Below are 26,163 nucleotides of genomic sequence, written 5' to 3'. Positions count from 1 at the left end.
AGGCAGTCTTAGTTACACACACAACATCCATACGGTCTAAGGTGAAGTTGCCCCTGGACGCCGATCTGGGGTCAGTTTTTACATTAAGGTTAGGATTGGGTAGGGAACCCAGGGGAACACCTTACCCCAGAGCAACACAATACACTAGGTAGATGTTGTGATGTCACTAGTCAGCTGACCTGCAGTTCCCCAAGCCACCAGCCAGTGGAGTTCTTGGCCTGGACCACGATCAGTTGCCCCGGCGACAGACTTAGCTGCTCCGTAGTCAGGGTGACTGTGGCCATGACCGCCTGGGCGATCTCTATCGACCAATCAGAGACCAGAGAGACAGGTTGGAGGTTTAGCCTATATCTGTTGACACTTTAAAATCGATCTGAAGTGTTGCTACTATAATTATTAGGGTTTCTATGTGTTTTGTGTGCGTGTGCGTGCATTCTTGTGTTTGTCCTCACCGGGTTTCTTGGAAGCCGCTCCAGGCCTAGTGATCTGGAAACACAAAGCCACAGAAATGGACTCTCCATAACACAATGGACCATATTCCATCACAACAACAACATGGTGACAGACTGCCATGCGACTGAAACCTGTTCTCTGTATCACTGGTTCTCAACCTTTGTTGGTTGCTGTATGTCCAATAACATTTTTCCCCGGCCGGAGTAGGAAAGGACTGTAAGGTTATTGTGACTGAAACGTCACCATGTTTTGTTAATCTGTAGTGCTGTTTTTCCCAAAATTCCCAGGTTTTCCAGATATCCGGTTGGAAGAGGGAATAAGCAGAAAATCCAGAATCCTCCAACTGGGAATTTTGCAACCTGACATGAGACCTCTTAGTCCAGTTCTCTCTCCTCTCCTCTGGTTGAGTTAGGGTTAGGGGCTAACGCGTTACAAAGTACTCAAATTACTTTTTTGTAGTAACGAGTAACTTAACGCATTAGTTTTTCCAATTTAAGTAATCAGATACTTAGTTATTTTTTCAAATAAGGAAATTGTTACTTTTTAAATACGATGTCCCTTTTTATTTTAGCAAAATAAAAAATAAAAATCCCTTCCCCTAAGTTCACACTCTTCCTGTTTCTTCAAGAATGTTGTGGCGGGAAGCTAGCAAGCTAGCAAGATGGCAGAGACAACAGCCTTTACATCCTGGAAGTTTTCACACGATTTAGAATTGGTAGAAGAAAAGGAGAGAAACTTCATAAGAGAATGCAAACTGTCACTAACCACTAACCACTACCCCCTCTAACCACTATCCCCTCTAACCACTACCCCCTCTAACCACTACCCCCTCTAACCACTACCCCCTCTAACCACTATCCCCTCTAACCACTACCCCCTCTAACCACTATCCCCTCTAACCACTACCCCCTCTAACCACTACCCCCTCTAACCACTATCCCCCTCTAACCACTACCCCTCTAACCACTACCCCTCTAACCACTACCCCCCCTAACCACTACCCCCTCTAACCACTACCCCCTCAACCACTACCCCTCTAACCACTACCCCCTCTAACCACTACCCCTCTAACCACTACCCCCTCTAACCACTTCCCCCCTCTAACCACCATCCCCTCTAACCACTACCCCCTCTAACCACTACCCCCTCAACCACTACCCCCTATAACCACTACCCCCTCTAACCACTACCCCCTCTAACCACTACCCCCTATAACCACTACCCCCTCTAACCACTACCCCCTCTAACCACTACCCCCTCTAACCACTACCCCCTCTAACCGGTTTAATACGCAGGTTATTTTTATTTTCATGTCGCTATTTCAAGTCGGGTTTGTTGTGACTGGCTTGCATTTAGTGTCTTTAATATGTACTGTATATTCCGTTTCATAAAGCTACCTAGATGTTGGTTTTGATTTATGGACAATGTTCCTTTGATTGCGTTGGATTTATCAAGATAGAATTTCGTTGTGATGCAACACTTTTGTTTGCGTTCATCAGACATTTCGTTAGTTTAATATGGAATTCGGTCAGAACGGGCTGCTAGTTATACATCATTATTATAATAATGTGAACACATTTCTCCTTCTCCTTCACACGGTTTGTGGAACGGTTTCATTATCAGCTGCTGAACCACGAAGGCCGAATAATAATGTTTCTTTGTTGAATTTACTGAAACAACTAAAACATCCTTTAGGACGTCTGAATGAGCTCTGCCATGATGACATCAGCGCTGCTGACAGCGTATCTTTAGTTTAGCAGAACGTTCCACGTTATCCCGCCAGTACTAAGTAGGCATTCTGGGTAGTGTGGGGCAGGACAACGACCGAGGCATTTTAAGAGGGTTTTCTGTTTTAAGTAACGATGTAATGTAACAAGTTACTTTCCACAGTAAGTAACGTTGAAACCTAACAAGTTACTTTTAAAAGTAATTTTCCCCAACACTGGTTAGGGGTCAGGGTTAGGGGTCAAGGGTCATGGATACTAACCTCTGGTTCCATGGGTTTGACGTAGTTGGAAGGGAACACTCCGGTCCGGTTTCCAATGCACCCCCTCCACCACTCCCCCTCCTGCTCTGTTACCATGACTACGTCCCCCTCAGAGAATGTCAGGTCGCCCGCCTCCGGGCTCTCATAGGTGTACAGGGCCACGAACTCTGATTGGACAGAATACAGCTTGGTGAGCGGTACCGGAGCGCCAAGTCTAGGTCCAAAAGGCTTCTTAACAGCTAATCATGGCTAAACGGACTATTTGCTTTGCCCAACCCACCCCACCCCATCTTTTATGCTGCTGCTACTCTCTGTTTATTATCTATGCATAGTTACTTTACCTCTACCTACATGTACATATTACCTCAATTACCTCGACTAACCGGTGCCCCAGCACATTGACTCAGTACCGGTACCCCATGTATATAGCCTCCCTACTGTTATTTCCCATTGACTCTGTACCGGTACCCCCTGTATATAGCCTCCCTACTGTTATTACACATTGACTCTGTACCGGTACCCCCTGTATATAGCATCTCTACTGTTATTTCCCATTGACTCTGTACCGGTACCCCCTGTATATAGCCTCCCTACTGTTATTTCCCATTGACTCTGTACCGGTACCCCCTGTATATAAATAAATATAAATAAATAAATTGGTCATTTAGCAGACGCTCTTATCCAGAGCGACTTACAGGAGCAATTAGGGCTAAGTGCCTTGCTCAAGGGCACATCGACAGGTTTTTCACCTAGTCGGCTCGGGGATTAGAACCAGCGACCTTTCGGTTACTGGCACAACGCTCTTAACCACTAAGCTATATAGCCTCCCTACTGTTATTTCCCATTGACTCTGTACCGGTACCCCCTGTATATAGCCTCCCTACTGTTATTTCCCATTGACTCTGTACCGGTACCCCCTGTATATAGCCTCCCTACTGTTATTACACATTGACTCTGTACCGGTACCCCCTGTATATAGCCTCCCTACTGTTATTTCCCATTGACTCTGTACCGGTACCCCCTGTATATAGCCTCCCTACTGTTATTTCCCATTGACTCTGTACCGGTACCCCCTGTATATAGCCTCCCTACTGTTATTTCCCATTGACTCTGTACCGGTACCCCCTTTATATAGCCTCCCTACTGTTATTTCCCATTGACTCTGTACCGGTACCCCCCTGTATATAGCCTCCCTACTGTTATTTTATTTTACTTGCTCTTTAATTAGTTATTTTTTAACTTATCTATTTTTTACTTAACACTTTTTTCTTATAACTGCATTGTTGGTTAAGGGCTTGTCAGTAAGCATTTCACAGTAAGGTCTACACCTGTTGTATTCGGCGCATGTGACAAATAAAATGTTATTTGATTTGAACACAACTTCTGATTGGACAGAACACAGCTGGGTGAGCAACAACACGTCCGATTGGAGGAGAACACCCGCGTGATGGAGCAACAACATGTCTGATTGGAGCGTGAGGAGCAACAACACGTCTGATTGGACAGAACACAGCGCGATGAGGCAACAACACAACTTCTGATTGGAGGAGACATGCATAACCACATCCCAGAATAAAATAATCTAACAGCAACCTTTTTACTGCGTCCCAAATGGCACCCTATTCCCTATATAGTGCACTACTTTAGACCAGAGAATGGCACCCTATTCCCTATATAGTGCACTACTTTAGACCAGAGAATGGCACCCTATTCCCTATATAGTGGACTACTTTAGACCAGAGAATGGCACCCTATTCCCTATATGTGCACTACTTTAGACCAGAGAATGGCACCCTATTCCCTATATAGTGCACTACTTTAGACCAGAGAATGGCTCCCTATTCCCTATATAGTGCACTACTTTAGACCAGAGAATGGCACCCTATTCCCTATATAGTGCACTACTTTAGACCAGAGAATGGCACCCTATTCCATATATAGTGCACTACTTTAGACCAGAGAATGGCACCCTATTCCCTATATAGTGCACTACTTTAGACCAGAGAATGGCACCCTATTCCCTATATAGTGCACTACTTTAGACCAGAGAATGGCACCCTATTCCCTATATAGTGCACTACTTTAGACCAGAGAATGGCACCCTATTCCCTATATAGTGCACTACTTTATACCAGAGAATGGCACCCTATTCCCTATATAGTGCACTACTTTAGACCAGAGAATGGCACCCTATTCCCTATATAGTGCACTACTTTAGACCAGAGAATGGCACCCTATTCCCTATATAGTGCACTACTTTAGACCAGAGAATGACACCCTATTCCCTATATAGTGCACTACTTTAGACCAGAGAATGGCACCCTATTCCCTATATAGTGCACTACTTTAGACCAGAGAATGGCACCCTATTCCCTATATAGTGCACTACTTTAGACCAGAGAATGGCACCCTATTCCCTATGTAGTGCACTACTTTGACCATTTGGGACTCAACCTGGCTGAAAGTGAACAAAGAGCGGCACACTTACGTTCCAGCTGGCTGGGATCTGGGCTCTCCAACTCATCAACAGTGGTCCTGTAGACAACACACACACATGCTTAGTGTATGTTTTCTTGTGCATGTTTGGTCATTTGTCCCTATATAAGTGTGTTTGTATCATTGCTCTGTGTGCGTGTTGTTTTCCCGGGAGGAGTCTGTGACGGGGTTCCGTCCTGCTCCTACCATCTCTCCGTCAGGAAGTCTGAGTAACAGGAAGTCAGGAAATGTATAGAGACAGAGGACTCTAGATGGATAGAACCCGTTTTAGCATGGACATGGACATGGACATGGACATGGAGGGCTTCCACCATTTTAAAGTAGCCAACTGGGCGGGGATTCCTATGGGTTGGGCGCAATCAGCCAATGATCAGAGCATTGGCTGCTTCTTCAAATTGGGTTCCCTGGTTTGGAAACGGCTTTAAGATATATATCACTGCCACCATCTAGTGGCCACAATAAATTAATGCCAAGATTTGGTTCAGGACTCCAGCACTGCAGGTGGCGGTAAATCACCAATATTAGCTTTACACTTCAATCACAAAATAAGAAGAAAATGGACTAAATGGAGATAGCCTCAATGTTGCTGCCCATGACATCACCCAACGCCAATAACATACAGATACAAAGACCTTTATCAATATCAATAAGAGATGGGCCATATAGAATACATGACAGACAGGCTAAGTCTTCAACGGGCCAGGCTAAGTCTTCAACGGGCCAGGCTAAGTCTTCAACGGGCCAGGCTAAGTCTTCAACGGGCCAGGCTAAGTCTTCAACGGGCCAGGCTAAGTCTTCAACGGGCCAGGCTAAGTCTTCAACGGGCCAGGCTAAGTCTTCAACGGGCCAGGCTAAGTCTTCAACGGGCCAGGCTAAGTCTTCAGCGGGCCAGGCTAAGTCTTCAACGGGCCAGGCTAAGTCTTCAACGGGCCAGGCTAAGTCTTCAACGGGCCAGGCTAAGTCTTCAACGGGCCCTGGTCAAAAGTAGTGCACTAAATAGGGAATAGCCATTAGGGAACATGAAGACCGTTGTGATGCGTCTCTTACCCCGGGCTGGGTGGTAGCGGGGGACAGGAGGGGGGAAGTAGGGTGTGGGCAGGGGCAAGGGGGGTGGGGCATCTCTCAGCGTAGCTCTGGTAACCACGGTAACCACACAGCAAACCAGGCTCCCCCGCCGTCTCATCATCTACCTGCATCATGGGAAACAGAGTTTTAAGTGGTGTCACTGGGAGTCCACTTTTAACATGTGTGTGTGTGTGTGTTTGTGTGTGTGTGTGTGTGTGTGTTGAGTGTGTTTTCAGTGTGTGTGTTCAGTGTGTTTGTTTGTGTGGTCAGTATGTGTGTGTGTGTGTGTGTGTGTGTGTGTGTGTGTGTGTGTGTATGGTGTGTGTGTACCTCTATGAAACAGTCAGCGTCCAGGCTGAGCTCGTCAGCGTTGCGTGTGGTGAAGGGGTACAGGGCTCTGCAGGAGGTCAGCGCCGGATGCTGGCCTCCTCCTCTCTCCTGCTGCTCTACTCGCCGCCTCCTCTCCTCCTCCTCTCTGCACCTCCTCCTCTCCTCCTCCTCTCTGCACCTCCTCCTCTCCTCCTGGGTCACTCTGAGATGGGCCTCTTCCTCCCTCTGTTTCTGCTCCTCCTGCTGCCTCCTCTGGTGCACCCACTCATCCTGCTCCTCTCTCCTCTCCTGGTCTCTCCTCTCCTGGTCTCTCCTCTCCTCCTCTCTCCTCTCCTCCTCTCTCCTCTCCTGGTCTCTCCTCTCCTGGTCTCTCCTCTCCTCCTCTCTCCTCTCCTCCTCTCTCCTCTCCTGGTCTCTCCTCTCCTGGTCTCTCCTCTCCTCCTCCAGCTTGGCTTGTCTGATGAGTGGACACAAACATCTACACTGAGCTCCGCAGAGGAGGAAGGGGAGACTTCCTCTTCAGTGATTTTTTTATATTTCTTTATATAGTGAAACATAAACAAAAGCGATAATTATTTGATAAAACTATACTAAATATACGGCCTCCCGAGTGGCGCAGCGGTCTAAGGCGTTACTACAGACCCGGGTTCGATCCCAGGCTGTGTCATAACCGGCCGTGACCGGGAGACCCATAGGGCGGCACACAATTGGCCCAGCATCGTCCGGGTTAGGGGAGGGGCTTTACTTTGCCGGGGGGCTTTACTTTGCTCATCGCGCTCTAGCGACTCCTTGTGGAGGGCCGGGTGCCTGCAGGCTGACTGCGGTGGTCAGTTGAGCGGTGTTTCCTCCAAAACATTGGTACAGCGGGCGGATGTTAAGAAGGGCAGTTTGGCGGCTCATGTTTCGGATATATAATATGTTGAAGTGGGTGGGGCTTAAACTGCATCCCTGTCTCACCCCACGCATGACTCGACCTCACCTCTCCCGAGCCAATTGGGGAGTTGCAGCGATGGGTAATTACTGAATCGCAATTGGATATCACGATATTGCGGGAAAAAAGGGGTAATATATATATATATATATATATATATATATATATATATATATATATATATATATATATATATATATATACACACACTGTTTTACAATGAAGGTCTACAGTAGCCTCAACAGCACTCTGTAGGATAGCACCATGGTGTAGCCGGAGGACAGCTAGTTTCCGTCCTCCTCTAGGTATATTGACTTCAATACAAAACCTAGGAGGCTCATGGTTGTCACCCCCTTCCGTCCTCCAACCTATCAGAGCTCTTGCAGCATGAACTGACATGTTGTCCACCCAATCAAATGATCAGAGAATGAATCTATTTCTGAAAGCATAAGCTACAGCTAGCTAGCACTGCAGTGCATAAAATGTGGTGAGGACTTGACTCAAAGAGAAAGACAATAGTTGAACAGTTTTGAACAAATAAATTTCTTGCAAAATGAAGGAGAAGCAAGAGCGAGGGAGAAAATATATATATACAGTGAGGGAAAAAAGTATTTGATCCCCTGCTGATTTTGTACGTTTGCCCACTGACAAAGACATGATCAGTCTATAATTTTAATGGTAGGTTTATTTGTACAGTGAGAGACAGAATAACAACAAAAAAATCCAGAAAAACGCATGTCAAAAATGTTATCAATTGATTTGCATTTTAATGAGGGAAATAAGTATTTGATCCCTCTGCAAAACATGACTTTGTGGTGGCAAAACCCTTGTTGGCAATCACAGAGGTCAGACGTTTCTTGTAGTTGGCCACCAGGTTTGCACACATCTCAGGAGGGATTTTGTCACACTCCTCTTTGCAGATCTTCTCCAAGTCATTAAGGTTTCGAGGCTGACGTTTGGCAACTCGAACCTTCAGCTCCCTCCACAGATTTTCTATGGGATTAAGGTCTGGAGACTGGCTAGGCCACTCCAGGACCTTAATGTGCCTCTTCTTGAGCCACTCCTTTGTTGACTTGGCCATGTGTTTTGGGTCATTGTCATGCTGGAATACCCATCCACGACCCATTTTCAATGCCCTGGCTGAGGGAAGGCTGGCCCCGTCCATCGTCCTTTTGATGCGGTGAAGTTGTCCTGTCCCCTTAGCAGAAAAACACCCCCAAAGCATAATGTTTCCACCTCCGTGTTTGACGGTGGGGATGGTGTTCTTGGGGTCATAGGCAGCATTCCTCCTCCTCCAAACACGGCGAGTTGAGTTGATGCCAAAGAGCTCCATTTTGGTCTCATCTGACCACAACACTTTCACTTTCACCAAGTAAGTAACATATGGAAACCACATGTTTGACTCCGTTCCATTGATTCCATTCCAGCCATTACAATGAGCCTGTCCTCCTATAGCGCCTCCCACCAGCCTCCACAGCGTTATACGCCCATCCATCCACTCCGACCAAACACCCTCCTTTCATTGTTTGCCTTAAGTAGCCTTTTGTGTTATGTAACCAAACACAGCTAATTTGAGTCTCCAGGATTTACGTTTACTATGTTATGTCTAGTCAATGAGACCAGGCTGAATAATTCCCTATTTCTTCTCAAATAAGTTGAAACGTTTGGTCTCCATACCTTGCCATTGGACTGTCTACATTGCAGAACCTATTTTATTTTTTGTAAACTTAAGTTTACAATTTTAAATTGAGAAAAAATAAAGACAAATGGCATGGAGAGTATTACCCCAGAGCTAGTGCACGCTGGAGCTAGTGCTTGGTTGCACAGCCTTTTGCAAAGATAACTGCCAACAACAAATGGCAATACAGATCAGTGCTGTGTTTACTGAAGACCAAATGAAGAACCATATAATGGTCAGTATATTGGATGTTTAGTGTGTATGTGTGTGTTTGACTCACCTGGCAGCCTCCTCGTCCCCCCTCCTCTCTCTCTCCTCCTCCCTCCCTCTCTCCATCTCTCTCAGTTTCAGCTCCTTGACTCTGCAGAGGTCCTCTAGAACAGCCTGCTGCTTCCCCTGCCGCTCCCTCAGGTCCTAACATAACCACAACCATCACACAACCATCACACAATCACAACCATCACACAACAATAACCATAACACAACCACAACATTTTAGTCATTTAGCAGACGCACTTATCCAGATCGACTTACAGTAGTGATTACAAAAAATTTCATTCTTGTCCCCCGTGGGAATCGAACCCACTACCCTGCCGTTGCAAGCGCCATGCTCGACCAACTGAGCTACACGGGGGACAACTACAACCATTACAATACAGTCATAACACAACGACCATACAAACACATCCACAACACAACCATAACACAACCATAACACAACCATAACACAACCACAACACAACCACGTCTTATAACTCATCATGGTAACTAAATGTAAAAAAAAAAAATAAGCATAGAATACATCAGTAATATTATCACTATGAAGGATTTGATGAATCACCACACAGTGAAAAGCAAGGAAACAGAACGGAAGCTGTCTAATGTAGGAAACTAATGATAACAAACAGATGGAGGGATAGAAGGAGAGACAGAAGAATAACCTTGATAAGGAGGAAGAGTTGACTGAGACAGCCCAGCAGGGAGAGGAGAGACTGTAGAACACAGTCATCCATATCGACTGACTAGGGAGAAGAGAGGAAGGGCGGGAGGGAGGGAGGGTGGGTAGAGAGAGGGACAGAGGGGAGAGAGAGGGGAGAGGGAGGGAGAGAGAGGGAGGGAGGGGAGAGAGCGGGAGGGGCGTGGGAGGGGAGAGAGAGGGAGGGAGGGGAGAGGGAGGGAGGGAAGAGGGACAGAGGAGAGAGAGAGGAAGGGAGGGACAGAGGGAGAGAGAGAGAGAGAGAGAGAGAGAGAGAGAGAGAGAGAGAGAGAGAGAGAGAGAGAGAGAGAGAGAGAGAGAGAGAGAGAGAGAGAGAGGGGAGGGAGGGAGAGAGAGGGAGGGAGGGAGGGAGGGAGGGAGGGAGGGAGGGAGGGAGGGAGGGAGGGAGGGGAGGGAGGGGAGGGGAGGGGAGGGAGGGAGGAGGGAGGGAGGGAGGGAGGGAGGGGAGAGGGAGGGAAGAGGGACAGAGGAGAGAGAGAGGAAGGGAGGGACATAGGGGAGAGAGAGGGAGGGAGGGAGGGAGGGAGAGAGAGAGAGAGAGAGAGAGAGAGAGAGAGAGAGAGAGAGAGAGAGAGAGAGAGAGAGAGAGAGAGAGAGAGAGAGAGAGAGAGAGAGAGAGAGAGAGAGAGAGAGAGAGAGAGAGAGAGAGAGAGGGAGGGGAGGGAGGGAGGGAGGGAGAGAGAGGGAGGGAGGGAGGGAGGGAGGGAGGGAGGGAGGGAGGGAGGGAGGGAGGGAGGGAGGGGGAGGAGGGAGGGAGGGAGGGAGGGAGGGAGGGACGGAGGGAGAGAGAGAGAGGGGAGAGGGAGGGACGAGAGAGAGAGGGAGGGAGGGGAGAGGGAGGGAGTGAGGGAAGAAAGGATGGGTGGAACGAAAGAAGAGGGAGAAAGAGAACAGTTAAAGGAATCCAAGGAGCGAAAGAAAGGAAGGAAGGAAGGAAGGAAGGAAGGAAAGAAGAAGCATGTTTTTCACTAGTCATTATTAGGATCATATTCTGAGGACAATACAAGAGATTTTATGTGTGTTGACAAATTAGGACTCCACCTCATCCACATTGACGGCAAAGGTCTTGGTAGTCTCCATCAATGATCTCACGGATCACGGTGGTCATCTTGGTGATTGTGAAGCTGGGAGAGCCAGTCCTCCTCCGCTCTGGAGCCCCGCCGGGCCCATCTGGGCAGAGTAGCAGTTCTGGGTCTCTGTCAGGGTGTGTGATTGCGGCCTGCAATTCAGGGCGTTCCTGCATGTAGGCATTCCTCCATCTGCAGTGCCCGACAGGAGGGGGGCGAAGGACACCGTCTACCGCTGTCCTAGCTATATTTAGCTAGTTAGCTACTTATCCTGCCTCCCACCTGCTGTGTACCAGAGTCCTAGGCGAAGGACACCGTCTACCGCTGTCCTAGCTATATTTAGCTAGTTAGCTACTTATCCTGCCTCCCACCTGCTGTGTACCAGAGTCCTAGGCGAAGGACACTGTCTACCGCTGTCCTAGCTATATTTAGCTAGTTAGCTACTTATCCTGCCTCCCACCTGCTGTGTACCAGAGTCCTAGGCGAAGGACACTGTCTACCGCTGTCCTAGCTAGCTAGCTACTGTTGTCGCTCCCGCCTCTTCTTTCGTGGGGTTTATTGGCGGTTGGCATCCAACATTATGGTGCATTACCGCCACCTACTGTACGGTAGAGCCCCCCGCCTCCTGCCTATGTACCGGAGTCCTCGCTTAAAAACCATACCGGACCATGTACCGGAGTCCTCGCTTAAAAACCATACCGGACCATGTATCGGAGTCCTATCTTAAAAACCATACCGGACCATGTACCGGAGTCCTCGCTTAAAAACCATACCGGACCATGTACCGGAGTCCTAGCTTAAAAACCATACCGGACCATGTACCGGAGTCCTAGCTTAAAAACCATACCGGACCATGTACCGGAGTCCTAGCTTAAAAACCATACCGGACCATGACCGGAGTCCTAGTTTAAAAACCATACCGGACCATGTACCGGAGTCCTCACTTAAAAACCATACCGACCATGTACCGGAGTCCCCGCTAAAAAACCATACCGGACCATGTACCGGAGTCCTAGCTTAAAAACCATACCGGACCATGTACCGGAGTCCTAGCTTAAAAACCATACCGGACCATGTACCGGAGTCCTAGCTTAAAAACCATACCGGACCATGTACCGGAGTCCTAGCTTAAAAACCATACCGGACCATGTACCGGAGTCCTCACTTAAAAACCATACCGGACCATGTACCGGAGTCCTCGCTTAAAAACCATACCGGACCATGTACCGGAGTCCTAGCTTAAAAACCATACCGGACCATGTACCGGAGTCCTCACTTAAAAACCATACCGGACCATGTACCGGAGTCCTAGCTTAAAAACCATACCGACCATGTACCGGAGTCCTAGCTTAAAAACCATACCGGACCATGTACCGGAGTCCTAGCTTAAAAACCATACCGGACCATGTACCGGAGTCCTAGCTTAAAAACCATACCGGACCATGTACCGGAGTCCTAGCTTAAAAACCATACCGGACCATGTACCGGAGTCCTAGCTTAAAAATGCACCAATAGAACGATAAAGACGGGTTCCTGCAGATGCAAGAATGCCCCCGAATTGTGGGCCACAATTGCACCCTTCTCTCCAGGGAGGATGTCATGCTCAGGTGGGACTGCAGCTCAATCTCCCACCTACGGAGGGCACTCTTGGTCTCCTTCAACTCGGTGCAGATCGTTGTTGGTCATGACGTCAATCTCCATAGTAATCAGCTTGCCGATATCCGCCTCCACCCCCATCCTCATGGCCAGCTCATTGTCACTCCAGCTAGCCGTTGTCAATGTACGGCACAGCGTTGGCATTGGCCCCTGGAGGCCAAACGGATCTTGTTCTTTAGGTCTGCAACGGTGGTGAAGTAGGCGCTGTAGTCGTGGCAGATCACTGTGCGCTTCTTCACGTACCAATCCTTGATGTTCTTCTCCAGTTTGGTGTTCTCCTCCTCTCATTAGCAGACAACTGGAGATCAGCCAGGTCTAAGCCACCCTTGGAGGAAGCTGTGCTGAAGAATCCCCCTGGGAGAAGGACATGCAGGCACTGCGGTTGCCGGCATCCCCGAAAACACCGTACACACTGAGGGCCCTGGCAGAGGCGTAGGATCTGGAACTGTAAGACATGGAGGTGGTGAATGGAGGTTGGTGAATGGAGGTTGGAGCATGCTGGCTGGCTGACTCAGGTAGGCTTCTGCTGGCTGGATCACACCTGGAGAGAGGATCTGCAGTGTCAAGACTCTGATGGTTATATACTCGAGGAAGAAAGGGGTCTGGGCCAGGAGTTTCTTGGTGACAGTGGACACCCTGCTCAGTCTCTCCCTTTCCCTCAGGCCTTCTTCCTCTTTCATCCGAAGTAGATAAAGGGCCTCAATGGTAAAATCACTAAGTATCCCTTTAAGTGTGTCAAGGTCCCGACATCAGTGTTATTCTGCTACAGGGCTTTTTGATGCGAACGTGCGTGACCATCACTCGAACATTTGCTTGTAAACCCAAAATTGTAATTTTAGTAAATAGTGAAATTATGTGTGAGATTGTAAGTGGATTATTCTACTGCTTCTACTGACATTCATTTATTAAAACATACAGAAAGCATTTGATTTGTCAACTGACTACAGGTAGGTGAATAACTGACTACAGATACAGTGCATTTGGAAAGTATTCAGACCCCTTGACTTTTTCCACATTTTGTTACGTTACAGCCTTATTCTAAAATTGATTTTTTTTTAATCCTCATCAATCTACACAAAATACCCTATAATGACGACGCAAAAACAGGTTTTTATAAATTTTTGCAAATGTATAAAGAAAACACCAACCGAAATATCACATTTACATAAGTATTCAGAACCTTTACTCAGTACTTTGTTGAAGCACTTTTGACAGCGATTACAGCCTCGAGTCTTCTTGGGTATGATGCTACAAGCTTGGCATGCCTGAATTTGGGGAGATTCTCCCATTCCTCTCTAGCAGATCCTCTCCAGCTCTGTCAGGTTGGATGGGGGCTCTGGCTGGGCAACTCAAGGACATTCAGAGACTTGTCCCGAAGCCACTCCTACGTTGTCTTGGCTGTGTGCTAAGGGTCGTTGTCCTATTGGAAGGTGAACCTTCGCCCCAGTCTGAGGTCCTAAGCGCTCTGGAGCATGTTTTCATCAAGGATCTCTCTGTACTTTGTTCCGTTCATCTTTCCCTCTATCCTGATTAGTCTCCCAGTCCCTGCCACTGAAAAACATCCACACAGCATGATGCTGCCACCACCATGCTTCACCGTAGGGATGGCTCCAGGTTTCCTCCACACATGACGCTTGGCATTCAGGCCAAAGAGTTCAGTCTTGGTTCATCAGACCAGAGAATCTTGTTTCTCATGGTCTGAGAGTCCTTTAGGTGCCTTTTGGCAACTCCAAGTGGGCTGTCATGTACCTTTTACTGAGGAGTGGCTTCTGTCTGGCCACTCTACCATGAAGGCCTGATTGGTGGAGTGCTGCAGAGATGGTTGTCCTTCTGGAAGGTTCTCCCATCTCCACAAAGGAACTCTGGAGCTTTGTCAGAGTGACCATCGGGTTCTTGGTCACCTCCCTGACCAAGGCCCTTCTCCTCCGATTGCTCAGTTTGGCCGGGCGGCCAGCTCTAGGAAGAGTCTTGGTGGTTCCAAACTTCTTCCATTTAAGAATGATGGAGGCCACTGTGTTCTTGGGGACCTTCAATGCTGCAGAAATTGTTTGGTACCCACAGGTGGACTCCAATAAAATTGTAAAAGCATCTCAAGGATGATCAATGGAAACAGGATGCACCTGAGCTCAATTTCGAGTCTCATAGCAAAGGGTCTGAATACTTATGGCGGCAGGTAGCTTAGTGGGTAAGAGCGTTGTGCCAGTTACCGAAAGGTCGCTGGTTCTAATCCCCGAGCCGACTAGGTGAAAAATATGTTGATGTGCCCTTAAGCACTTAACCCTAATTGCTCATGAAAGTCGCTCTGGATAAGAGCGTCTGCTAAATGACTAAAATCTAAAACGTAAAAATGTAAATAAGGTATTTCTGTGTTTTATTTTTAATAAATGAACAAACATTTATAAAAACCTGTTTTCACTGTCATTATGGGGTATCGTGTGTAGATTGATGAGGGGAAAAAAATATTTCATCAATTTTAGAATAAGGCTGGAAGGGTCTGAATACTTTCCGAATGTACTGTATGTGAATAACTGACGACAGGAATGTGAATAACTGACTACAGGAATGTGAATAACTGACTACAGGAATGTGAATAACTGACCACAGGAATGTGAATAACTGACTACAGGAATGTGAATAACTGACTACAGGAAATGTGAATAACTGACTACAGGAATGTGAATAACTGACTACAGGAATGTGAATAACTGACTACAGGAAATGTGAATAACTGACTATAAATATGTGAATAACTGACTACAGAAATGTGAATAACTGACTACAGAAATGTGAATAACTGACTACATTTATGTGAATAACTAATAACAGATATGTGAATAACTGACTACAGATATGTGAATAATGGCTCTGTATTTGTATGGGATGAATGGTTAGCAGAAAAGTATTTGTAAGTGAAATGCATTTTAAAATTGCACAAAACAATGGGGGAGGACCCCCATTGCCAGATTCTAACACAGAGTTACGCCCCAGTGAATCACAAAATATTGTCATTATGAAGTTCATAAATGTTAACAAACAGCTTTAGAGCAGTAACCTGCAAGAGGCAGCTTGCAGACAAAAGTCTGATATTATTTATTACTAAATGCTCTCGATCAAAGCATTATTTTGTAATTATACCTTTTGAGCTCAGCCGAGACATCCTGACCTGTTCAGTCTGTCAGGATACATCCTGACCTGTTCAGTCTGTCGGGATACATCCTGACCTGTTCAGTCTGTCGGGATACATCCTGACCTGTTCAGTCTGTCGGGATACATCCTGACCTGTTCAGTCTGTCGGGATACATCCTGACCTGTTCAGTCTGTCGGGATACATCCTGACCTGTTCAGTCTGTCAGGATACATCCTGACCTGTTCAGTCTGTCGGGATACATCCTGACCTGTTCAGTCTGTCGGGATACATCCCGACCTGTTCAGTCTGTCAGGATACATCCTGACCTGTTCAGTCTGTCGGGATACATCCCGACCTGTTCAGTCTGTCGGGATACATCCTGACCTGTTCAGTCTGTCAGGATACATCCTGACCTGTTCAGTCTGTCAGGATACATCCTGACCTGTTCAGTCTGTCAGGATACATCCTGACCTGTTCAGTCTGTCGGGATACATCCTGACCTGTTCAGTCTGTCAGGATACATCCTGACCTGTTCAGTCTGTCAGGATACATCCTGACCTGTTCAGTCTGTCGGGATACATCCTGACCTGTTCAGTCTGTCAGGATACATCCTGACCTGTTCAGTCTGTCGGGATACATCCTGACCTGTTCAGTCTGTCGGGATACATCCTGACCTGTTCAGTCTGTCAGGATACATCCTGACCTGTTCAGTCTGTCAGGATACATCCTGACCTGTTCAGTCTGTCGGGATACATCCTGACCTGTTCAGTCTGTCGGGATACATCCCGACCTGTTCAGTCTGTCGGGATACATCCTGACCTGTTCAGTCTGTCAGGATGTGTTCAGTCTGTCAGGATACATCCTGACCTGTTCAGTCTGTCGGGATACATCCCGACCTGTTCAGTCTGTCGGGATACATCCTGACCTGTTCAGTCTGTCAGGATACATCCCGACCTGTTCAGTCTGTCAGGATACATCCTGACCTGTTCAGTCTGTCGGGATACATCCTGACCTGTTCAGTCTGTCGGGATACATCCTGACCTGTTCAGTCTGTCGGGATACATCCTGACCTGTTCAGTCTGTCAGGATACATCCTGACCTGTTCAGTCTGTCGGGATACATCCTGACCTGTTCAGTCTGTCGGGATACATCCTGACCTGTTCAGTCTGTCGGGATACATCCTGACCTGTTCAGTCTGTCAGGATGTGTTCAGTCTGTCAGGATACATCCTGACCTGTTCAGTCTGTCGGGATACATCCCGACCTGTTCAGTCTGTCGGGATACATCCTGACCTGTTCAGTCTGTCGGGATACATCCTGACCTGTTCAGTCTGTCGGGATACATCCTGACCTGTTCAGTCTGTCAGGATGTGTTCAGTCTGTCAGGATACATCCTGACCTGTTCAGTCTGTCAGGATGTGTTCAGTCTGTCAGGATACATCCTGACCTGTTCAGTCTGTCAGGATGTGTTCAGTCTGTCAGGATACATCCTGACCTGTTCAGTCTGTCAGGATGTGTTCAGTCTGTCAGGATACATCCTGACCTGTTCAGTCTGTCAGGATGTGTTCAGTCTGTCAGGATACATCCTGACCTGTTCAGTCTGTCAGGATGTGTTCAGTCTGTCAGGATACATCCTGACCTGTTCAGTCTGTCAGGATACATCCTGACCTGTTCAGTCTGTCAGGATGTGTTCAGTCTGTCAGGATACATCCTGACCTGTTCAGTCTGTCAGGATACATCCTGACCTGTTCAGTCTGTCAGGATACATCCTGACCTGTTCAGTCTGTCGGGATACATCCTGACCTGTTCAGTCTGTCGGGATACATCCTGACCTGTTCAGTCTGTCGGGATACATCCCGACCTGTTCAGTCTGTCGGGATACATCCTGACCTGTTCAGTCTGTCGGGATACATCCTGACCTGTTCAGTCTGTCGGGATACATCCTGACCTGTTCAGTCTGTCAGGATGTGTTCAGTCTGTCAGGATACATCCTGACCTGTTCAGTCTGTCAGGATGTGTTCAGTCTGTCAGGATACATCCTGACCTGTTCAGTCTGTCAGGATGTGTTCAGTCTGTCAGGATACATCCTGACCTGTTCAGTCTGTCAGGATGTGTTCAGTCTGTCAGGATACATCCTGACCTGTTCAGTCTGTCAGGATGTGTTCAGTCTGTCAGGATACATCCTGACCTGTTCAGTCTGTCAGGATGTGTTCAGTCTGTCAGGATACATCCTGACCTGTTCAGTCTGTCAGGATACATCCTGACCTGTTCAGTCTGTCAGGATGTGTTCAGTCTGTCAGGATACATCCTGACCTGTTCAGTCTGTCAGGATACATCCTGACCTGTTCAGTCTGTCAGGATACATCCTGACCTGTTCAGTCTGTCGGGATACATCCTGACCTGTTCAGTCTGTCGGGATACATCCTGACCTGTTCAGTCTGTCAGGATACATCCTGACCTGTTCAGTCTGTCAGGATACATCCTGACCTGTTCAGTCTGTCGGGATACATCCCGACCTGTTCAGTCTGCCGGGATACATCCTGACCTGTTCAGTCTGTCGGGATACATCCTGACCTGTTCAGTCTGCCGGGATACATCCTGACCTGTTCAGTCTGTCGGGATACATCCTGACCTGTTCAGTCTGTCGGGATACATCCTGACCTGTTCAGTCTGTCGGGATACATCCTGACCTGTTCAGTCTGTCGGGATACATCCTGACCTGTTCAGTCTGTCGGGATACATCCTGACCTGTTCAGTCTGTCGGGATACATCCTGACCTGTTCAGTCTGTCAGGATACATCCTGACCTGTTCAGTCTGTCGGGATACATCCTGACCTGTTCAGTCTGTCGGGATACATCCTGACCTGTTCAGTCTGTCGGGATACATCCTGACCTGTTCAGTCTGTCGGGATACATCCTGACCTGTTCAGTCTGTCGGGATACATCCTGACCTGTTCAGTCTGTCGGGATACATCCTGACCTGTTCAGTCTGTCAGGATGTGTTCAGTCTGTCAGGATACATCCTGACCTGTTCAGTCTGTCGGGATACATCCTGACCTGTTCAGTCTGTCGGGATACATCCTGACCTGTTCAGTCTGTCAGGATACATCCCGACCTGTTCAGTCTGCCGGGATACATCCCGACCTGTTCAGTCTGTCAGGATACATCCTGACCTGTTCAGTCTGTCGGGATACATCCTGACCTGTTCAGTCTGTCGGGATACATCCTGACCTGTTCAGTCTGTCAGGATACATCCTGACCTGTTCAGTCTGTCGGGATACATCCTGACCTGTTCAGTCTGTCGGGATACATCCTGACCTGTTCAGTCTGTCAGGATACATCCTGACCTGTTCAGTCTGTCAGGATGTGTTCAGTCTGTCAGGATACATCCTGACCTGTTCAGTCTGTCGGGATACATCCTGACCTGTTCAGTCTGTCGGGATACATCCTGACCTGTTCAGTCTGTCGGGATACATCCTGACCTGTTCAGTCTGTCGGGATACATCCTGACCTGTTCAGTCTGTCGGGATACATCCTGACCTGTTCAGTCTGTCGGGATACATCCTGACCTGTTCAGTCTGTCGGGATACATCCTGACCTGCGTGTGGCTGGGAAATGTGTTTGCGTGTGGCTGGGAAATGTGTTTGCGTGTGGCTGGGAAATGTGTTTGCGTGTGGCTGGGAAATGTGTTTGCGTGTGGCTGGGAAATGTGTTTGCGTGTGGCTGGGAAATGTGTTTGCGTGTGGCTGGGAAATGTGTTTGCGTGTGGCTGGGTAATGTGTTTGCGTGTGGCTGGGTAATGTGTTTGCGTGTGGCTGGGAAATGTGTTTGCGTGTGGCTGGGAAATGTGTTTGCGTGTGGCTGGGAAATGTGTTTGCGTGTGGCTGGGAAATGTGTTTGCGTGTGGCTGGGAAATGTGTTTGCGTGTGGCTGGGAAATGTGTTTGCGTGTGGCTGGGAAATGTGTTTGCGTGTGGCTGGGAAATGTGTTTGCGTGTGGCTGGGAAATGCGTTTGCGTGTGGCTGGGTAATGTGTTTGCGTGTGGCTGGGTAATGTGTTTGCGTGTGGCTGGGTAATGTGTTTGCGTGTGGCTGGGTAATGTGTTTGCGTGTGGCTGGGAAATGTGTTTGCGTGTGGCTGGGAAATGTGTTTGCGTGTGGCTGGGAAATGTGTTTGCGTGTGGCTGGGAAATGTGTTTGCGTGTGGCTGGGAAATGTGTTTGCGTGGCTGGGAAATGTGTTTGCGTGTGGCTGGGAAATGTGTTTGCGTGTGGCTGGGTAATGTGTTTGCGTGTGGCTGGGTAATGTGTTTGCGTGTGGCTGGGAAATGTGTTTGCGTGTGGCTGGGAAATGTGTTTGCGTGTGGCTGGGAAATGTGTTTGCGTGTGGCTGGGAAATGTGTTTGCGTGTGGCTGGGAAATGTGTTTGCGTGTGGCTGGGAAATGTGTTTGCGTGTGGCTGGGAAATGTGTTTGCGTGTGGCTGGGTAATGTGTTTGCGTGTGGCTGGGTAATGTGTTTGCGTGTGGCTGGGTAATGTGTTTGTGTGGCTGGGTAATGTGTTTGCGTGTGGCTGGGAAATGTGTTTGCGTGTGGCTGGGAAATGTGTTTGCGTGTGGCTGGGAAATGTGTTTGCGTGTGGCTGGGAAATGTGTTTGCGTGTGGCTGGGAAATGTGTTTGCGTGTGGCTGGGAAATGTGTTTGCGTGTGGCTGGGAAATGTGTTTGCGTGTGGCTGGGTAATGTGTTTGCGTGTGGCTGGGTAATGTGTTTGCGTGTGGCTGGGTAATGTGTTTGCGTGTGGCTGGGTAATGTGTTTGCGTGTGGCTGGGAAATGTGTTTGCGTGTGGCTGGGATATGTGTTTGCGTGTGGCTGGGAAATGTGTTTGCGTGTGGCTGGGAAATGTGTTTGCGTGTGGCTGGGAAATGTGTTTGCGTGTGGCTGGGAAATGTGTTTGCGTGTGGCTGGGAAATGTGTTTGCGTGTGGCTGGGAAATGTGTTTGCGTGTGGCTGGGTAATGTGTTTGCGTGTGGCTGGGTAATGTGTTTGCGTGTGGCTGGGTAATGTGTTTGCGTGTGGCTGGGAAATGTGTTTGCGTGTGTGTACCTGGAGTCCCTCTGCAGTTCACAATGGAGTTAAGGAATTTCTGAACACCAGGTAAACAGGTTGAACTATAGGATTAAGATGTTGGTATTGATTATCCAGGCATAACTTAACAATCATGATCAAAGATCAGATCATGCCCCATTTAGCAAAATAAGCAAGGATGTGCCTTGGAGATTACGTTTGACAGGTATCTGGTTACAGGGATGGATTGGGACCAGAAATCGGCCCTGGCATTTCTAACACACCAGCCTATTTTCTTCCTTGAAGCCCCCATTATTAGCCAAATAGTGATCATTTTGCACACACACAAAAAAAGAATTAAACAGGCCCATCTGGCATTTGCCACAATTGCCCTATGGCCAGTCCGTCCCTGTTCAGTTAAATCCATGCAGTCATTGTAATTGTATTTTGTATTTTTTTCTCATTACGGTGTGTCCAATAAATCACTGTATATTTTTATTGAATGAACATAAGTCCAAAATATACACTAACAGTCAAAAGTTTGGACACACCTCATTCAAGGGTTTTTCTTAATTTTTACTATTTTCTACATTGTAGAATAATAGTGAAGACATCAAAACTATGAAATAACACATATGGAATCATGTAGTAACCAAAAAGTGTTAAACAAATCAAAATATATTCTACATTTGAGGTTCTTCAAAGAGCCACCCTTTGCCTTGATGACATCTTTGCACACTCTTGGCATTCTCTCAACCAGCTTCACCTGTGACAAATAACATTTGATTTGAGTGTCTCTCTCTCACCACAGTGTCTAGCTCTATCTAGTGGTCTGTACTGGTGTGTACTGGTGTGTACTGGTCACTATTGGTTTGATCTGGTCTGTACTGGTTTGATCTGGTCTGTACTGGTTGGAACTAGTCTGTACTGGTGTGTACTGGTCACTATTGGTTTGATCTGGTCTGTACTGGTTGGAACTGGTCTGTACTGGTGTGTACTGGTCACTATTGGTTTGATCTGGTCTGTACTGGTTGGAACTGGTCTGTACTGGTCACTATTGCTTTGATCTGGTCTGTACTGGTTGGAACTGGTCTGTACTGGTGTGTACTGGTCACTATTGGTTTGATCTGGTCTGTACTGGTTGGAACTGGTCTGTATTGGTGTCATAATATTATGAATATAGGTGTCCGTAACTAGAACAAGACATAACGCATGTTACCACTCGTACCTTGATGTCTTGGTGGTCTGTACTGGTCTGTATTGGTCTCTAGTGGTCTGTACTGGTCTCTAAGGGTCTATACTGGTCTCTAGTGGTCTGTACTGGTCTCTAATGGTCTGTACACGTCCCTAATGGTCTGTACTGGTCTCTAGTGGTCTGTACTGGTCTCTAGTGGTCTGTACTGGTCTCTAGTGGTCTGTACTGGTCTCCACTGGTCTCTAGTGGTCTGTACTGGTCTCTAGTGGTCTGTATTGTCTCAAGTGGTCTGTATTGGTCTCTAGTGGTCTGTGTTGGTCTCTAGTGATCTCTAGTGGTCTGTACTGGTATGTACTGGTCTCTAGTGGTCTGTACTGGTCTGTACTGGTCTCTAGTGGTCTGTACTGGTCTCTAGTGGTCTGTACTGGTTTTAACTGGTGTGGTACTTTGATGTCTTGGTGGTAGTGGTCTATAGTGGTCTGTAGTGGTCTGTACTGGTACCTTGATGTCTTGCTGGTAGTGGTCCATCATGGCCAGCTTGTCGGTGGTCTCTCTCTCCAGAGCGTCTAATTGGTCCTTCAGCCTCCGACAGGCCACGCCCTTCTCCGCAACGCTGCCACCCACAGAGGTCATTGCCACGGCTACCGACACAGGTCAGAGGTCATGGAGATCAGCACAGAGTTCAAGGTAGCGAGAATGTTGAGAGCAGTGTGTGTGTGTGTGTGTTTACCAGGGATGTTGAGAGCAGTGTGTGTGTGTGTGTGTGTTTACCAGGGATGTTGAGAGCAGTGTGTGTGTGTGTGTGTGTGTGTGTGTGTGTGTGTGTGTGTGTGTGTTTTACCAGGGATGTTGTTGCAGCCCATGTTCTTGAGTCTCTCTGTCAGTCTCTGTTTTTGTGGAACCAGCAGACACAGTTTCCTCTGGTAGTCCTGTTGTACACAGACACATGTATTTATAGTAACCTATAGTAACCTATAGTAACCCACTATCCTATGGTGTTGAAGGAGAGAGGAGAGACATGTTTTTATAGTACTGTAACCCGTATCGCTGTAAACATTATTCTACCAAATAAGCATTTTCGAAAAGGAAGGGAGAGAAGAGGGAGAGGAAGGGAGAGAAGAGGGAGAGGAAGGGAGAGAAGAGGGAGAGGAAGGGAGAGAAGAGGGAGAGGAAAGGAGAGAAGAGGGAGAGGAAGGGAGAGAAGAGGGAGAGGAAGGGAGAGAAGAGGGAGAGGAAAGGAGAGAAGAGGGAGAGGAAGGGAGAGAAGAGGGAGAGGAAGGGAGAGAAGAGGGAGAGGAAAGGAGAGAAGAGGGAGAGGAAGAGAGAGAAGAGGAAGAGGAAGGGAGAGAAGAGGGAGAGGAAGGGAGAGAAGAGGGAGAGGAAGGGAGAGAAGAGGGAGAGGAGAGGGAGAGGAAGGGAGAGAAGAGGGAGAGGAAGGGAGAGAAGAGGGAGAGGAAGGGAGAGAAGAGGGAGAGGAAAGGAGAGAAGAGGGAGAGGAAGGGAGAGAAGAGGGAGAGGAAGGGAGAGAAGAGGGAGAGAAGAGGGAGAGAAGAGGGAGAGAAGAGGGAGAGGAAGGGAGAGAAGAGGAAGAGGAAGGGAGAGAAGAGGGAGAGGAAGGGAGAGAAGAGGGAGAGGAAGGGAGAGAAGAGGGAGAGGAGAGGGAGAGGAAGGGAGAGAAGAGGGAGAGGAAGGGAGAGAAGAGGGAGAGGAAGGGAGAGAAGAGGGAGAGGAAAGGAGAGAAGATGGAGAGGAAGGGAGAGAAGAGGGAGAGGAAGGGAGAGAAGAGGGAGAGGAAGGGAGAGAAGAGGGATAGAAGAGGGAGAGGAAGGGAGAGAAGAGGGAGAGGAAGGGAGAGAAGAGGGAGAGGAAGGGAGAGAAGAGGGAGAGGAGAGGGAGAGGAAGGGAGAGAAGAGGGAGAGGAAGGGAGAGAAGAGGGAGAGAAGAGGGAGAGGAAGGGAGAGAAGAGGGAGAGGAAAGGAGAGAAGAGGGAGAGGAAGGGGGAGAAGAGGGAGAGGAAGGGAGAGAAGAGGGAGAGGAAAGGAGAGAAGAGGGATATGAAGGGAGAGAAGAGGGAGAGGAAGGGAGAGAAGAGGGAGAGAAGAGGAAGAGGAAGGGAGAGAAGAGGAAGAGGAAGGGAGAGAAGAGGGAGAGGAAGGGAGAGAAGAGGGAGAGGAAGGGAGAGAAGAGGGAGAGGAGAGGGAGAGGAAGGGAGAGAAGAGGGAGAGGAAGGGAGAGAAGAGGGAGAGGAGAGGGAGAGAAGAGGGAGAGGAAGGGAGAGAAGAGGGGAGAGGAAGGGAGAGAAGAGGGAGAGGAAGGGAGAGAAGAGGGAGAGGAGAGGGAGAGGAAGGGAGAGAAGAGGGAGAGGAAGGGAGAGAAGAGGGAGAGGAAGGGAGAGAAGAGGGAGAGGAAGGGAGAGAAGAAGGAGAGGAGAGGGAGAGGAAGGGAGAGAAGAGGGAGAGGAAGGGAGAGGAAAGGAGAGAAGAGGGAGAGGAAGGGAGAGAAGAGGGAGAGGAAGGGAGAGAAGAGGGAGAGGAAAGGAGAGAAGAGGGAGAGGAAGGGAGAGAAGAGGGAGAGGAAGGGAGAGAAGAGGGAGAGGAGAGGGAGAGGAAGGGAGAGAAGAGGGAGAGGAAGGGAGAGAAGAGGGAGAGGAAGGGAAAGAAGATGGAGAGGAAAGGAGAGAAGAGGGAGAGGAAGGGAGAGAAGAGGGAGAGGAAGGGAGAGAAGAGGGAGAGGAAAGGAGAGAAGAGGGAGAGGAAGGGAGAGAAGAGGAAGAGGAAGGGAGAGAAGAGGAAGAGGAAGGGAGAGAAGAGGGAGAGGAAGGGAGAGAAGAGGGAGAGGAAGGGAGAGAAGAGGGAGAGGAGAGGGAGAGGAAGGGAGAGAAGAGGGAGAGGAAGGGAGAGAAGAGGGAGAGGAAGGGAGAGAAGAGGGAGAGGAAAGGAGAGAAGAGGGAGAGGAAGGGAGAGAAGAGGGAGAGAAGAGGGAGAGAAGAGGGAGAGGAAGGGAGAGAAGAGGAAGAGGAAGGGAGAGAAGAGGGAGAGGAAGGGAGAGAAGAGGGAGAGGAAGGGAGAGAAGAGGGAGAGGAGAGGGAGAGGAAGGAGAGAAGAGGGAGAGGAAGGGAGAGAAGAGGGAGAGGAAGGGAGAGAAGAGGGAGAGAAGAGGGAGAGGAAGGAGAGAGGAGAGGGAGGAAAGGAGAGAGGAGGGAGTGGAAGCAGATAGGAGGAAGAGGAAATGAGAGAGGAGGGAGAGGAAATGAAAGAGAGGAGGGAGAGGAAGGAGAGAAGAGGGAGAGAAAAGAAGAGAGGAGGGTGAGGAAGGGAGAGGAGGGAGAGGAAGGGAGAGAAGAGGGAGAGGAAGGGAGAGAAGAGGAAGAGGAAGGGAGAGAAGAGGAAGAGGAAGGGAGAGAAGAGAGAGAGGAAGGGAGAGAAGAGGGAGAGGAAGGGAGAGAAGAGGGAGAGGAGAGGGAGAGGAAGGGAGAGAAGAGGGAGAGGAAGGGAGAGAACAGGGAGAGGAGAGGGAGAGAAGAGGGAGAGGAAGGGAGAGAAGAGGGAGAGGAGAGGGAGAGGAAGGGAGAGAACAGGGAGAGGAGAGGGAGAGAAGAGGGAGAGGAAGGGAGAGAAGAGGGAGAGGAAGGGAGAGAAGAGGGAGAGGAAGGGAGAGAAGAGGGAGAGGAGAGGGAGAGGAAGGGAGAGAAGAGGGAGAGGAAGGGAGAGAAGAGGGAGAGGCAGGGAGAGAAGAGGGAGAGGAAGGGAGAGAAGAGGGAGAGGAAGGGAGAGAAGAGGGAGAGGAAAGGAGAGAAGAGGGAGAGGAAGGGAGAGAAGAGGGAGAGGAAGGGAGAGAAGAGGGAGAGGAAGGGAGAGAAGAGGGAGATGAAGGGAGAGAAGAGGGAGAGGAAGGGAGAGAAGAGGGAGAGGAAGGGAGAGAAAAGGGAGAGGAAGGGAGAGGAAGGGAGAGAAGAGTAAGAGGAAGGGAGAGAAGAGGAAGAGGAAGGGAGAGAAGAGGGAGAGGAAGGGAGAGAAGAGGGAGAGGAAGGGAGAGAAGAGGGAGAGGAGAGGGAGAGGAAGGGAGAGAAGAGGGAGAGGAAGGGAGAGAAGAGGGAGAGGAAAGGGGAGAGAAGAGGG

The 26,163-nt window shown here is 48.6% G+C and overlaps 1 protein-coding gene across 1 annotated transcript in view; it reads right to left on the bottom strand.

The window, feature by feature from the left end:
* The window catches only part of LOC121555711 (intersectin-2-like), a 103,297-nt gene that overhangs the window by 5,379 nt on the left and 71,755 nt on the right, over nucleotides 1–26,163 (bottom strand). Inside the window, exons 15-23 of the mRNA XM_045212714.1 lie at nucleotides 22,887–22,974; nucleotides 22,547–22,686; nucleotides 12,789–12,941; nucleotides 6,332–6,493; nucleotides 5,984–6,126; nucleotides 4,929–4,975; nucleotides 2,441–2,607; nucleotides 453–486; nucleotides 180–301 (exon numbers count right to left, since the gene is read on the bottom strand). Coding sequence (XP_045068649.1) covers nucleotides 180–301; nucleotides 453–486; nucleotides 2,441–2,607; nucleotides 4,929–4,975; nucleotides 5,984–6,126; nucleotides 6,332–6,493; nucleotides 12,789–12,941; nucleotides 22,547–22,686; nucleotides 22,887–22,974 — 1,056 coding nt within the window. The remainder of the gene's footprint in view (nucleotides 1–179; nucleotides 302–452; nucleotides 487–2,440; nucleotides 2,608–4,928; nucleotides 4,976–5,983; nucleotides 6,127–6,331; nucleotides 6,494–12,788; nucleotides 12,942–22,546; nucleotides 22,687–22,886; nucleotides 22,975–26,163) is intronic.

Source organism: Coregonus clupeaformis, unplaced genomic scaffold, assembly GCF_020615455.1.
Source record: "Coregonus clupeaformis isolate EN_2021a unplaced genomic scaffold, ASM2061545v1 scaf0044, whole genome shotgun sequence".
Classification (NCBI taxonomy): Eukaryota; Metazoa; Chordata; class Actinopteri; order Salmoniformes; family Salmonidae; genus Coregonus; species Coregonus clupeaformis.
The sequence above is the reverse complement of the archived record's forward strand: the minus strand, read 5'-3'. Positions and strand labels throughout refer to the sequence as shown.